Genomic DNA, 15,805 nt, shown 5'->3' with positions numbered 1-15,805 from the left:
CACAGCCCTGCACCATGTGCTCTGGGATCACAGGATCACAGAATGATTCTATGGTTTCGGCTGGAAGGGCATTTTGAAGATCACCCTGTTCCAACCCCTGGCATGGGAAGGAACACTTTCCACTAGACCAGGAGCCCTTCCAGCCTGGCTTTGGACACTTCCAGGGATGGGGACGCCACTTTCCCTGGGTGACCTGTGACCGTGACTGCGATTTAGCGGCTGTTTCTGTGTTTGTGTCCCCATGTCGCCGTGCCAGGGCCAGGCCCGTCCCCGCCGCCCTCCGCCAGGGGCCGCCCCGCTCCGCCCGCCGCCAAGGACCTCCGCTCCGCCAGGGGGCGCCGCTCGGCGGAAGCGCGCGGCCGCTTCCGCCGGTCGCGGCTGAGTCACTGCGCCGCGCCGCCTCCCGCTGCCCAGAGCCGCCCGTTCTGCCGAGCCCCGGCCCCGCGGCCCCCGTCCCGCCGCCGCCATGCCGCTGGAGAACCTGGAGGAGGAGGGGCTGCCCAAGAACCCCGACCTCCGCATCGCCCAGCTCCGCTTCCTGCTCAGCATGCGGCCCCGCGCGCCCGACCCCGCCGCGCGCGACGAGCTGATGGCGGCGGTGCGGCTGCACAGTGAGTGGGGCCCGGGGGAGGCTCTCTGTGTGTGTGGGGGGGGCTGTCTGTCTGTCTGCCGGCCCCGGCTCCCACCGTGTGTCTGTGGAGCAGCTGTGTGACCGTCCGTGCTCATCGATCCCCGGGCACGGGGTTGTGTACACGTCCCGCCGCAGTTCGGCATCGCTCTGCCCGGGGACTGACTCCCCCGGGGCAGGCCGAGGGCCCTGTCCCCAGCTCCGAGCGCTCTTACATCTTGCTGGGACTGCCAGAGCTGTGAGCTGAGCACCGAGGGCTGCTGTGCTCACAGGGGGATAAAGAGAATCACAGAACATCCTGAGCTGGAAGGGACCCACTTGGATCATCAAAGTCCAACTCTTGGTCCTGCTCAGGATCCTCCATTCTGCCTGAGAGCACTGTCCAAGTGCTCCATGAGCTGTGACCTGGGGAGCCTGTTCAGTGCCCAGCCAGCCTGTGGTAGAAGAACCTTCTCCTCATATCCAACTGAAACCTCCCCTGACACAGCTCCATGCTGCTTACTCAGGTCCTATCACTGGTTTCCAGAGAGCAGAGATCAGCACCTGACCCCCTCCCACTTTGTCTCATAAGGAAGTTTTAGACAGCTTTGAGATCTCCCCTCAGTCTCCTCTTCTCTAGGCTGAGCATACCACATGACCTCAGCTGCTCCTTATACATCCCTACCCTTCAACATCTTCATGTCCCTCCTTTGGATGGCTTTTAACAGTTTCATGTCCTTCTGGTATTGTGGTACCCAAAACTGCCCCCAGAATTCAAGGTGAGGCCAAGGTAGAGAAAGTGCAAATGAGGTCAGTGAAAGGAAGCATGAGGGGCAAGGCCTGCAGAAGCAGGGGCTGTGCTGTGTCTGGATTCAGCAGGTACCTGGTCTCAGAAGGGATATCTCTGGCGTTGACAGTCCTGTTGTCCTTTTAGGAACAAACACACTCTCGTTGCAGCAATGAACAGCAGAACCCTTCCTGCTTCTTTTTCAGACATGGCTCCATACTATGAAGCCCTGTGCAAATCTCTTGAGTGGCAGATGGACACGGATCTGCTGAACAAAATGAAGAAAGCCAATGAGGAGGAGCTGAAACGTCTTGACAACGAATTAGAAGATGCAGAAAAGATCTTGGGGGAGAGCGAAATCCGGGATGCAATGATGGCCAAGGCTGAGTACCTGTGCAGGATTGGGGACAAGGTTGGTGACAGCAGAGGCTTTATGGACTCATAGAAAACACTGCATGGGAACCCTGTTCGCTGGGCAGGTCCCACTGAGCACTGGGGAGCTTGCAGAGCATTTTCTCTATGGCACAGCTCTCACATGGCTGGCAGATAGGGCAGGGTCTTACTGAAATATAAATTATCGAGATACAAAACAGTCCTTGAAAGAATTTTTTTTGACAATGAGAAAAGTTTGCAGACACCATTATTTACTTTCCTTACACCTTTAGACTTTTCCAAGCTATTTAGATCATGCAGCTGAATTTCAAGTTAGAGAGTAGATTTTCATAGTTTTTAGCTTTAAAAGATATGTGAGGAACAGCTTTTCTAACTTGATTTAAACTTGGATACATTAAGATTATTCAGAATGCATAATGTCAAAGTCACAACTACCAGCGGGAGACAACACATGTTCTTACAACAGGTATTTTGTGAATGTTCTGGGTGCTTTTAACATTCTTACAGTAGCAAATTCTGTTTTGCCAGGAGGGAGCTCTGACTGCATTCCGCAAGACTTACGACAAAACTGTGGCCTTGGGACATCGCCTGGATATCGTGTTCTATCTGCTCAGGATTGGCTTGTTTTATATGGACAATGACCTCATCACAAGGAACATTGAAAAGGCAAAAAGGTACTGCTGGGGTTGTCTGAGTGCACTAAAGCATTTTGGGAACAAGCTGTAAAAAAAGAAATGGAAGATAAATACTTTTCTGTGCAGAAATGACTGGGACTGGTTGTGAGGGAGAATCAGAGTGATGGGGGGAGTGATTTGTTTCAGAGCACTTCCTGCTCCTGGATTTTTTATGGGGGAGAAGAGAAAGGTTAAGATTTTGTGGCTCAATTTGTATTTGTAGCCCAGCTCCCACTCCCTCTTGGGGTGTGACTGCTCCCAGTGGCACCAAGCTGGCTGTGTAAAGAAGGAGCTTTTCCTCTAGAAGCAAGAGTGGCATGGTGTGTTTTGGTGCCATTGGTAGCTTCAGTGTCTTTCTGCTCCCAATGTTTTGAACCTCAGCAGTTCCTGTAGAAAGCTGTGGTTCCAGTCTCTCTGCTGCTGCCATGAGACACCAAGGCAGAGGAGGTTCCCACTTCCCTTGTTCTTTGGCAGGGATATTTTGTGTTGCCTTCTCAGCAGTTTTGTCTCATCCCTGCCCTTCTTACAGCCACACCAGTTTTGTGCACATCCTTAAAAAGTGGCAACCTGAATCTTTTTTTCTATGCTGCAGCTTTGATTTTAGCAGCAAAGGCAGTGGAAATCTGTTGCCAGGCTGACAGTAATGTTTACCTACACATCCACAGAGACTGTTGTCACAGCTGAAGAGGCTGTAAACTTTTCATCTGAAACTTGCACTGTGTAAAAGCCTCTGGCCTCTCCTGTCCCAAGGAAGCCACTTTCCTACGCCAACAGGTGTACAAAGCCTGGGCTGTTTCAGCAAGCTCTAACATAAACCAAGTTATTATCTCTCTAATCTCAAGGTATCAGTTGATTTGTACCTGCTTCATATAACTTATTACACGACACATTTACATAAGTAAATATTCTTTGTTCTATTTTAAGCCTAATAGAAGAAGGAGGAGACTGGGACAGAAGAAACCGTCTTAAGGTGTACCAGGGCCTTTACTGTGTAGCCATTAGGGACTTCAAACAAGCAGCAGAGCTGTTCCTTGATACAGTTTCCACGTTTACGTCCTATGAACTGATGGATTACAAAACCTTTGTAACATACACTGTCTATGTCAGCATGATTGCCCTGGACAGGCCTGACCTGAGGGAGAAGGTAAGGAGAGCACGTGGAAGCACTGGTGCAAACTGGCAAAGCCTTAACCTGTTCATCTTGAGGCTGAAGGGGATGGTGGTTAAAGATGTGTTTTTGTTTCAGGTGATTAAAGGAGCAGAGATCCTGGAAGCCTTGCACAGTTTGCCAGCTGTACGGCAGTATCTCTTCTCTCTGTACGAATGTCGTTATGCAGCCTTTTTCCAGTCACTAGGTAAGGCTGGGTTGTGTCCCTCAACACTGTTTCAGGTGTTTCAGTTGTTTCAGATCATTCACAACTTTTGTGGAGTAGCTACAGTCTAAAACTAGAGCTACGGGCAAAAAAAACAAACTATAGAGATTTTTTTAACAGTGACCTAAAACTTTCTGCTTTGATTTTTCAAATAAAGGAAGACAAATTTCTCATCCAGTGAGCCTTGTGAAAGATCACATCTGATTAGGTGAAAAAACACTTTGAAAATAGCTATGAAACACCATCTTACTTGAAGAGCCATATCAGGAAAGATTTGAAAGCTTGCTGTGTAAAAGGGTGACACCAAAGAAAAGATCTTCAGAAAACCCTCATTCTTGCCAGTTCTCAGACTGCTTGTTTTTCTTCTGTGTGAGAATACAAAAAAATGAGACATTTAGAAAAATCAAGGAAGAACCCTTGATTTTGTGGAAGACTAGGCCTGATGAGACTGAGTTAAAGGGCAGCATCTTCCTATTGCTGGTCTCATCCCAAGCCAAGAACTGATGCTGTCTGCTGTCAGGGGAAAAAAAAAAATCACTTCAGTGCCTGGAAGTACTTGTAACTAATTTAAGAGCTAGTAGCAGAAATTAATTTTATGTCCTTATACAGGTGTGAGTAACAATGTTTCTTCAAGGAGTTACATACCGAGTCTGCTTGTTACCCAGCTCTGTGGGCAGCAGGTCCAGTTCTTGCCTTCAGCAAGGTGGTCCCTTCTCCCCCCTGAAAGAAAGATGCTGTGCATTTTTACAGGCTTCCATTAACTCTGCAACAGTATTGTTTGCATGTTCTTACATTCCTGGTTGCAGAACTGATACAGATTACATTAATTTACTTCTGTTAGTGCAGAGTCCCTTTCATATCTTGAGGCGTGCAAGAATACAACATAGTTATGGTCACCCTTAATAACCGGTGCAGTGTGTTTTATTTACATAACTGATATATGACATTTCTTAAAAGTTACTGGCTTCTTTTATTTATTTTGCTTTTTTCTTTTCCTTTTCAGCTATTGTAGAGCAAGAGATGAAGAAAGACTGGCTGTTTGCACCTCACTACCGGTACTACGTACGGGAAATGCGGATCCACGCCTACAGCCAGCTCCTCGAGTCCTACCGGTCCCTGACGTTAGGGTACATGGCAGAAGCCTTTGGAGTCAGTGTAGAATTCATAGATCAGTAAGTTCTTTGCCTTTTCCAGTTCATAGAGATCTCCCTTTTTACCTTTTAAATATTTATGGTGATCTCATTGCGAGTAAAAATCTTTGTTCACTTGTATTCTAAATATGCCAAGTTACGTTTCTATGGAACAGTGTGAGAAGCTGGTATTTTATGAATTATTTTGTTGTTCTTTATATGGCTGTATTTATTGACCTCCACATGCTATGGAACTTTAGATTTTAGACAGCTTAGTTCACAGCTTTGCAAAAACTGAGCTGATCCAACTTTGGGGATCTGCACATTTTTTGTACTCTGCCAGTCTCGCTCTCTCATTTTTCTTGGTTTCTGTTATGTGGACAGGATCTGATGTTTTTCACTTAAATCAAACAACTGCTGTCCCAATTTGAAATTATTTTCTAGAATAAAAACAACAGATTTAGATCATGATAAGAACAAGCGGTGAGTGAAGTGAGAAATGGACTTTCACTGTGTACATGAAACACGTTATTTTCGAATGCCTTCACAAGAGTTATTCTTGTTTCAGAGAGCTTTCAGATTTTCTAACATAGAAAACTTACAGAAATATGGAAGTGCTTGAAATATTCAGAAATTAGTAAGTGTTTCAAGAGAAACCAAATACCATTTAATTCAAAAGTAATTTTTTAAAGTCATACTATTGCTTATGTTTTCCTGTAATTTATTTTGAGTTGTAACTTACCTTACTGTTGAGCACAGGAATATTTTCTTCTACCATCAGTGCTGTAGACCACCAGTTGATTAAACAAAACAATAATAATAAAATTTTTAAAAGCATTTAAAAAATTAAATATTATTGAGATACTTTTCTAATTAATTGACTGACATGAAGATATTTACCTGAGAATAAATTCCAAATAGCCACTCTGCACTACTGCTGCCTTTGGATTTGAAGAGTAGTTGATACAAAGCTCAGTGATAAGTTTCACTAACTCAAGTGCAACACTTTGGCCTGAGGAGAAAGAACTAAGAGGTTTTGTGTTCAGGTCACTAAAAAGATTCATTTTGGTTGCACTGCCCAAGCCTTAGTAAGATGAGGATGCATAAGATACTTGATGAGGTTCCTTAGGCTGTTGCTTCAGAAATAAAGCGTGTGTAACAGCAGTTTCAGTGCTCTTAGGTCTACAAGTCCCTGGTGAAACAGGATTTAACTAACTTTTTTTCTTTATTTAGGGAGCTTTCAAGATTTATTGCAGCTGGGCGATTGCACTGCAAAATAGACAAAGTAAACGAGATTGTAGAAACAAACAGGTATGTAACAATTCCTGGAGGTTGTTTTTAACAGACCAGTTGAATTCTATATCTTCTGATGACATTTACTACAGAAATGTTTAATGCTTTGGTATAAGTCATATTCTCAGTTCTAACCCCCTGTTTTTTCCCCCCATGATTCCTAGGCCTGATAGCAAGAATTGGCAGTACCAAGAAACCATCAAGAAAGGAGATTTGCTGCTAAACAGAATTCAGAAACTTTCCCGAGTAATTAATATGTAATTTTTTTAATGCAAGGGAATGCAAAATTTAGATGTTTAAAACATTTTGGAAGTAACCTATAAATATATTGCATAACTTGGGATACTGTAGGGAAAAAAATAACTAGCAAGAAAGGTAGTGTTTTTACTTTCCACTTCATTATGTACACACTGTTCTATTCTGGTGTATGGAACCCAGTTCATTTATTAAATGTATGATACCGTTGGCGATCTCTTGTAATAGGCTTTGTTCCTTTCCTTGCCTGTATATCCAGTGTTCCATGTTGAACAGCAAAGCAGGCTCACGACCTGTGAACACAGAGAGCTCATGGCCACTTCATGCTTGCTGTTTTAAGACTTTCATATTGGAATCAGAGGTGAAAACAATCAGTTGCATAACAGTAAAGTGGTCAAAAGTTTTAGTGAAGAGTGCACACTGTCCAGAGAGGAGGGAGTCTTGCAATGAAGGGATTACAGCTTAAGGGAGAAGGAATAAGGAAGCAAGTTATTGGGCTGAAGCAATGATACAACCACAGAAACTACAGGACTAAAACTTTGGGAACAACTGGAACAAAAGTAGCCTTTCTCTTTAAACTATTTTTTTGCAAACTGTTGAAAAGGAAGTCAGCAGGTGAGCAAAGCATTACATTTGGAATTACTGCTTGAGTTAGATCTGCAGATGTCAGTGATGGTGGGAGTGTGGAAGGGACTACTGCAGTCTGACAGAGCTGATCAGGTACTGCAGGGGTTACAGTTCCTTTCTTCCCAGCTGCTGAGGGATGAATGTCTCACTAGGCTGCTGCCATGCTGATGCCACATGGTTCCTGTCGTGGCAGAGCCTCCAGCTGCAGCTGCTTACCCTGCTGGCCTGCCTTGAGGGGTTTTTCCCTCCTCCCAAAGGCCTGTGAGTGAGTTCTGTGAGCTTTTGATGCCACTGCATTTGGAGCATTTACTGCCTGTATGCATTGCAGCTTCAGGGCTGGAAGGAACCCCAGCAGGTAGGTGTACCCAAAGAGCAATCCTAGCATTTGGGAGCTGCTGTGCCACAGAAGGGACAGCTTGGAATTTCCCCTGCCCAGCCCTCCAACTGTAAGGTCATAGAGAGTCTTCTGTCCTGGAGTTGTTGCTGCCTGCCTGAGGTTGGACCCCTTGGTGCTGAGAGGCCCTTTCTATTCTCTGATGAACTGTTCTGAAACCCAGAGTACAACCTCACAATTTTGGGGGTTTTTTACTACTTAATGAAAGCTGTTTTGGTTGTTTCCCCCTCCAAGAAGCAGCTGTTTAGCCAGAGGTTAAAGATTGACATTTCACATAGTACTAATTAGAAGAAAATTCTGATCTTTCTTCAGAGTAATAAACAAGAACTCTAGTTTACCATGTGTTCAGCTCTGAGTCTCTGTTTTGTGTGTTCACACAGATACCATTTCCTATTAAGTTTTAATTGATAAAACCCAATATTCAGACTTTTCAGACCTGCAATAACCTCTTTTGTTTTTTTCCATCTGTTCCATGCCAGATAAGTAGAGCTAGCTAGGAAGGCTTTAATCAACTCTGACTTTTGGGAATATCTCCACCTTCCACAGGTGCAGGTGTGAAGCCAATCAGAAAAGCATACTGTCTTCATGTTTTCACTGACTTGAGGAATTTCTATTTGGTGCATAAATAAATTTTCCTTTCCATATTTATACATGACGTGGCCTTAATTAACTAAATCAAAGTTTCCATTCACAGCATATGTATTGCCATGCATTTCTTTAACTGTAAAGTAAAGAGAATAGAAACCTACTCAAGAAAAATCAAGCTAAGAGAAGCTTCATGCATTCCAGAGAAATCTTGCTGCTCTCTTAGTGTAGATAAGAGCAGCAGAAAGAAAAATAGAAATCCCTACTCTGTGTGGAAAATAAAAGTTTTGCTAAACAGTTTTAGTGCTCCAAGATACTTGCAGAGCTATCAACCATTTTATCCTAACCATGGTCATCATGCTGTGGAAGACAAGCACTTCAGAATCTGGTGTTCTCTGCTCAGGTGGGTGAAAAATAATGTTCCAAACAGAAGTACACAATCCTACTACAGCAAAGACCCCCCCTTTAAAGAAGATCCCAACTTGCCTTCACATTTCCTGATGCCAGCCTACATCCTGTAAAAGAGGATCCAGGGAGAGCCTGGAGATCTTCTGGACAAAGACCTTTGTGCCACAGATTTTTTTCCTGGCAGGAAAGAGTCACAGGCTGAACCTTTTAAGGCTTTGTGCAGCAGTTCAGGTCTCAGCCATGCCAAATAGTGGTGGGATAAAATTCTGGGAAAGGTGAAAGGCAGCACCTCCTGAAGCCCACAGCTGGAGGCACACGGTTTAGCCAGCGTGGCGTTTCACATTGTTCTGAAAAAAAAAAAAAATAAAAGCAATCTGATACACAGGTTTTCCAAAGAGTAGGAATGCTGAGGGGTCCAGGGTGGTCAGACCTTGAGCTGATCAAGGGCATAATTTTGTCTATTCTGTTGTTTTAAAATGCCTTCTTCCATCTCTATGTCAAATCAGAAGCATTAGAATTTCTACTTCCTGAAGTAATTTCAAGTTGATTTTAATGTCCCGTGATCATGTCAAGTTTATAATCTGTTTATCTGATCTCATCATTTCCCTTTATTTAACTCTGATTGTGAGCAGCACTCCAGACACAGGCCTTCATGCCTTGCTTTTGACACCTTTCCATGGATTTATAGTCCACATGCCAAAGTTGTACATTCTCTCTTGTAATTTAAGCTTGGGCAGTTCCTTGAGCTAATGCCATTCTCCAATTTCGCTTTGCAAGGCTGACTTGACCCTCTCTACAAGGTAGCCAGAATCAGACAGAGATTTCAAGCCACAGCTTGAGCTTCTCTCTGCAATTCATTCCCTGCATTAATGGTGGGAAAGGAGGTGGGAAGGGCAGGAGATGGGCTGGTTTAGGATTTGTTAGTAGAGCTCTGATACAAAGCAGTTGAAATGTCGTTTCAGTGCAGTTTCTGGCTCACCTGCCAACACCTCTGGTGCTTCTCTCGCTGAACACTGGGCTCCAGAGCTCAAGGTCCAGCCTTGCAGGCAAGGGACAAGGCACTGGCTTTAGGAAAAGTCACCAGTCATGGACAGGAAAGGACTCAGATGAAGGGACCTAAACTGCAAAATGGAGGAAAAAAATCTTCCAGCATTGTCAGAGACCACCAAGCCCAAGCAGCAACACAGTCCCTGCTGATGCTGAACACAACTTTTTTGTATCAATTTGGCCACAAATATCAACACCAGCTATTTCTCATAGGCTTGGACAAAGCTTTTTAACTGCATTTCTCAGGCTGTTTTTCCTCCTTGGCAATAAAGTTTCAATCCACATTAGTTTGAGCAAGTTCCTTAAAGGTTTTTGAAGTTTGTTGGGTCAGAAAACCCCCAAGCATATGCCACTTTTCCATGACAAAGCTCCCATGCTGCTTGTTAGGAACGAATCCAGCAGCTAACACAGCTCTGAGCCAACACACTGAAAAAAGCATCCAGTCAAAATAAAAAGTCCCATGGTGGATCCTACAAGCCACATGCGTTTGATTATTTGTTGCAGCAGAACGTGGTAATAATGCACCATCAGGAATTTGCATTTAAAAAAAGCCAGGGCAAGCCCTCCTTTGGGTTGCTTTGGTAGTCGGTGTAAAAAAGACGCCCACGGAGCGGCGCTCCGGCCTTCGGAGAGCCCGAGGGCAGCCGGCCAACCCCGCACCCCGCATCCCGAGCGGCACAGCACGGCACGGCACAGCACAGCACAGCATAGCATAGCATAGCATAGCATAGCACAGCACAGCACAGCACAGCACAGCCTTGGAGTCCAACACTGCCCTGCCACGGGAGAGCCAAACAACTTCGGGCTCCCAGGACACATCTCCCCAGCTTTGATACTAAATGCAAAGGGCACTGACAAGATGCACAGATACACAAACCCTACACCCAGGGAACGTCTGACCCTGGGGTTTCATTGCATGCATTGGCAGTTTCCTACATCACCAAGTAATTGTCCCCAATATAAACTGGAGTATTTTCCTATGAGGCAGTCACTGATGGAGGGAAACTTTAACACCCGGTTCAGGGACATCTGTGCTTACTGGGTTCCACTTCAGCACCTGGTTGGAACCATTTTTCATCACTAACTCCTTTAGTGAGTGGAGTCACCAGAAGAGAGAACCCAAGGAGCAGCTCTGCTCTGCCCCAGGGCTCCCTGGCACTGCACTGCACCAAATGCAGCAAAGGAAGGGGAGAAGGAGAACACTCCAATTCCACAGAGCTCCGAGAGCTCAGGGTTACACAGGGTGAATGCACCTTTTTTCCTTTTCTTAACCTTGCCAGTTTTAGAGGACACTGAACTCTGTATTAAATGCAGTAAAATGCAGAGTTATTCCTTCAGTGTTGAAGCAGTCAGAGTCACGAACCTGCCTGAGCATGATACCAAGCACAGAGCTCTGCACTCCCACGCGCTCCGGGCTGTGGTCACTCACAGCTCTGCAGAATGCAGCGGCAGCAGCTCGTGCAGGATGGCACAGGTGGTAAAAACTGATACTGGGAAGGAAAAGGATTTGCAAGAAAGCAAGACAAAAAAAATAAATTAAAATACTCAGTAGCACAAAAAGTAAATGTAGAACTACTAGAGGTACTTATTATAAAAAGACAAAGCAGAACTTGCCTGTTGTCTGAACCCCGTTTGTACATTGCAGCATTTATTCTAAAAATTAAGAAAAACTTGTTTTAAGAGGGGGAAAAAAAACAAAATCAAAGCAAAATGGAGACAGAATAAAGGAAACTTTGCCACAGATGTCACTCTGAAGTCCTGTCTCACTAACAGGAGCTTTACTGATTTTACAAACTGCTCTGAAATCGCCCACGACACACGAGTCTTGAGTCATGTGCAGAGAAAAGCTCTGCAGGAGTGTTTAACCTGCTGAATCCACACACCAGAACTTCAAACTGTGAAAATGAACATAGAAGACACTTTTTTAGGAGGAAAAAAAAATCCAGGATACACGACAACTCAACATAACCACATCTGGGGCTGTAAAGGCTGTTGCTCATTATTCTGATTAGAAAATAATACAAAGTGTGAACCTTAAGTAACAGAAGGTCCTTTGCACAGGAAAATGCTGCAGAGGTGACACAGGCACTGCTCAAAACCAGGTACCAGCCCCCTGCAGGATGGGAAGCTCCAAACCTACTGGGCTGACTCACGATGCTGAGGGACAGTGACAGAACTTGACCACATCCAATTCTCTGAAATTAGTTCACATAGGCACCAATACAGATAATGTTTTCCTTTAATAGCGAAGGATTTTATAATGAAGCAGAAACATATAATATATTCCATGCAACCAACCTCATTTATTGAAAAGTCCTAATTTTATTGCCTTGTTTAGTAACATGTTTGTTCAACAAACTAATCTTTTTCATGAAGCAAAGCACAACTTTTTCTTATAAATAGTATAAATTATTTTATTTACAGAAACTTGTTACAAAACAAATAGACTATATATTTATTTTTCTTTTAAATATCCAAAGTAATTTTTCTATCCCATGACATTTGTTCATGTACTATACAGCAGCCAACACAGAGTTCAGCTGATCAGATGCTCTTGATTATGTATACAAATTATCAAACTATTCACACATTTTACACAGGAGATTGCTTTTAGAACCAGGCTCAACACCGAGCAAGATGCTTCCAAGGCCTACATTCACATTGACATTATGTAGTGCTCATTTCAAAATTATCTTTAAAACATAAAATATCTCGCACAAAAGGTAAAAATGATTATTTTCTGCTGAACAGTGAAACATTTAAAAATCTTTCTAAGCCCAATTCCCTCCTCCAGGACAGAATGAGTAAAAGACAAGAGATTCCTTGGCAAGAGAACTCTTACAGGAAGACAACTGCCTTAGAAATGTCATTTGGAAATACATCTTTACTTTTTTCATGGTTTTAAGAGGTACTTACTAGGGTTTTTTCCTTTGTTTTGGAATGCCAACAATTTGGAACATTTTCTAAATTATTTGACTAATGAATAGTGCTCCCCCCCTTCCCAAAATGAGACTGCTGGTTAAAACCATATTTCAAACCCTTGGCATCATACTAAATATGAGTTATCAATGGGATTGTTCCAACATAAGGTATTCAAATTAAAAGATTTTACAAAAGCTACCAGCATAATTTGCTTTCTTTCGTCAACCCATCTCATTAATTTCAGATATACAGATATATGCATGTGTGTGTACATACACACACACACATATATATATTATATATAGGTGGAAAAAGCAAGCTCCAAAATTTCAACTGAACATTCAAGTCTTTTAAGGAGAAGCTGTCTAAACAGTCCAAGCTTAAAACTAGTTATATCAGGCACTTTCAGTTTTTCCGTTAGTTTAAACCACATGAGACCCACACGGATGCGCACGCACACACACGCACACGAACACTAAAAAAAGAGAAGCAGTGTGTCACTTAACTAATGGATCTGCTGGGAGTCAGGCAACTGAGAAGCAATGCCACATCAACCACGAGGGCTCCGGGCTCGGCCATCCTCGGCGTGGATCCACCCACTCCCAGGACAGGGAAAAGGGACACAGCTTTCACAAAACGGAGGCATCCCTTACATTGCAAAGTAGGCATGTTAACTATTGGCTTGGCAGTGAACCACTTCAAATTATAAAAAGGTATTTGCTTTTTTTTTTTTAATTAATTAATAAATAAATACTAGATGATCTCAATTGTACCAAAACTGGATATAAGAAAAAAAGACCTGTGCAAAAATACATATTTAAATATGTACAATCAATTAACAAAATATGTCTTCTGAAATAGGGATACTTCAATATTTATAATAGAACAAGAAATTCCAAAATAAAGATACAAAAGTATGTTTTTTTTTCTTGTATAATTCTTTGTTCATCATTGCAGCAATTTTTTAGGTTAAGAAAACTGCAGGAGTCATAACGAGAAGTTGGAAAGACTATAAAAACTGTATCTCTTAAATTAATACCAAAATCTGTCTAGAAACAACCCAGCCACTGCAAATTCAATTTTGCAAGGAAAATTAATTTTAAGCTTCCTTAATTATTTACAGTAAGAACTATGTGACAATAAAAGCTTCAGGAACAATGTTCTGCTTATAACCAAGATCTAAAACATAATATTTAGAGCAGGTCTAGGGCAGGCAGAATTTATGCTCGGACTCTTTGCTCCAGTGGCTCAAGCCCACATGGTGCAGGTGGCTGCACCCACTGGCTCTGGAGGAACAGCCATCAGGAATTCACTTGGTACACATCTGCATGCTACTGAAGGAGCACAAATTTGCCATTTTGCTTTCAGATCAACAGAACCTAAAAACTAGAGGACAGTTCAATCACAAACTCGCCAGCGCCCAATCTTGCCAAATTTCTGCTTCCTTTACCTTTGTTTCTACCAAGAGTCAAATTGCACTTGTGACTGATGCTATCCTGAAGTGGAAGCTCTGCCCCAGGGACTTTCATCATAGCATAGATTTCTCTCCAAACGTGCAGGATTTAATACACTTGGATTTCTTTTTGTAGCATTTCACTTTGGTTCCTCTTACATTAAACCAATTGCAGTTCTGACAATCCTTTCAACAGGGCATCCTATTAAATACGAATCCTTTTGTTCCTGAAAAGTTGTCTACTGTTTTTTATTTTTTTTAAAGTTTGCATAATAAGAGTCTCTAGTACATTGCTTTCTCAGTGTGATCTTTTGTATCAATTCAAAGCTAAAGTGTCTGCATAGAGGCTTCTTGTTGTTTTGCTGTATAACAATAATTTCCTAGGAAGTTCAGGAGAAACTGAAAGCATTGTTAGGTAAACAACTAAGCAACTGCTACTCAGAGTGGCTTTGGATTCCCTGATGTACTTACTACTTGCCACCAGAATGGGGAGAAGGCTGGGCTACGTGAACAGCTGGACAGGCTCAGATTGTCTCTTCTCAGCAATAGCTGATGCCCCTTTAAGGCAGAAAATAAAAATCTTCTTTGTTAGGATTTCATCTTCCTTTACTTTGCCCCCTTAATAAAAGTTTAGTCAGTTTTGAGCCTTTACCTGATGTTTAAAAACTTAATAAAAACATCCAGATGAGTCAAACCATAATACAATGAGCCCTTTGGCGGAATTAATTTTTGAGGTGTTTTGAAGCAAGACAAAATACTTCACAAAAATTGGCTGGATTATACAAAACTGTAAAGCCCCCCATGCTCATAAAGCCTGGGTGGGCCTGGGATGACTGTGATGCACAAACCAGTGCTTCACAGTGAACTCTGCATAAATTAGCATTTATTCCAGAATTTTGACTTAAAAAAAAAAAAAAAAAAAAATCTTACTGAGTGGTAGAAGACGTCACACATCAACAATTTTGTTACACAAACAAGGCAGAAACAAACTGACTTTTATGGTTGCTAGAAAATATTTAAATATTTTAAAAACTCATTTTTAAAAGGGCTAATTTTATCTGCTGGAAGAGGAAGACAAATCCAGCCTAATTTCATCAATACAGTTCTTTTAAAAAAAACAAAGGCCTGTGGTATACAGTATAGGTCAATAAATATGTTCTTTGGGCATAGGGTTTTAAAGGTTATTTGCCTTTGTCTGTTTGATATTTTTGGAATTTTTAAAGAACAAAATTAACTTTTCTTCCACAATAAAATCTCATTCAAAGAATAGAAAATAGGTTTAGTATCACACAAATACGGCATTTTTATACTTGTTTTCTGAGCAGTGGCCTCAAACAAGTTTTTCTGGTTTTGTTGGGTTTGTTTTGTTTTAAACTCCTGATAGCTTCTTATCCCAAATTACCTGCAAAAGGCTGGGCAAAACAGACTATTTTTTGAATTGTGCTATTTTTTATATTCCATTAAAGGAACATTGCTATAAAAACACTAAAGCCATATTCCCTTCTTGAGGGCTTCTTTCCATTGTGCCTCACACATTTTTCCCCTTGTCACGGGGTCCTCTCCATTGAGGGTGTCTGTCTGGTTAGCTATCACCTACAAAAGACACCATCAGTATAAAAATAAGTCCACAGTAATGTTTATTTCCCCCCAGAAAACATTCGTTTGCCCAGCCAAACTATGTCAAATAGTGGCAAGATGATGATGTACTCCTGTAAGGAAAATCTCACAGATTTGTAGCAAACAGTCCAGACCACTGTTAACACTGATAAGAGCAATTATGTGGCTGAACTTCATCCAGTGTCCATTTCTAGTATATTCACTGCTACAGACATGGCTTCAGGGAAATTCCTTGTTTAA

General features: G+C 42.4%; 1 protein-coding gene across 1 annotated transcript; it reads left to right on the top strand.

The window, feature by feature from the left end:
* Nucleotides 1-377: 377 nt before the first annotated feature.
* On the top strand, nt 378-6,725 carry PSMD6 (proteasome 26S subunit, non-ATPase 6). The gene is made up of 8 exons (XM_059856724.1): nt 378-611; nt 1,601-1,806; nt 2,316-2,461; nt 3,386-3,605; nt 3,708-3,816; nt 4,838-5,006; nt 6,198-6,275; nt 6,422-6,725. Exons 1-8 carry the CDS (start codon nt 467-469, stop codon nt 6,516-6,518), a joined length of 1,170 nt encoding a protein of 389 aa, XP_059712707.1. The 5' UTR covers nt 378-466; the 3' UTR covers nt 6,519-6,725.
* Nucleotides 6,726-15,805: the final 9,080 nt, after the last annotated feature.

Source organism: Haemorhous mexicanus, chromosome 11 (assembly GCF_027477595.1).
Source record: "Haemorhous mexicanus isolate bHaeMex1 chromosome 11, bHaeMex1.pri, whole genome shotgun sequence".
Taxonomy (NCBI): domain Eukaryota; kingdom Metazoa; phylum Chordata; class Aves; order Passeriformes; family Fringillidae; genus Haemorhous; species Haemorhous mexicanus.
Note: the sequence above shows the minus strand (reverse complement) of the source record. Positions and strands in the feature narration are given on the sequence as shown.

What these genes read in the sequence shown, in the direction of transcription:
- PSMD6 (XM_059856724.1), top strand. Translation starts at nt 467, where the DNA reads ATGCCGCTGGAGAACCTGGAGGAGGAGGGGCTGCCCAAGAACCCCGAC. An exon ending in TGTGCAGGATTGGGGACAAG is followed by an intron (nt 1,807 to 2,315) that starts GTTGGTGACAGC and finishes CTGTTTTGCCAG; the next exon opens with GAGGGAGCTCTGACTGCATT. An exon ending in AGCCTTTTTCCAGTCACTAG is followed by an intron (nt 3,817 to 4,837) that starts GTAAGGCTGGGT and finishes TTTCCTTTTCAG; the next exon opens with CTATTGTAGAGCAAGAGATG.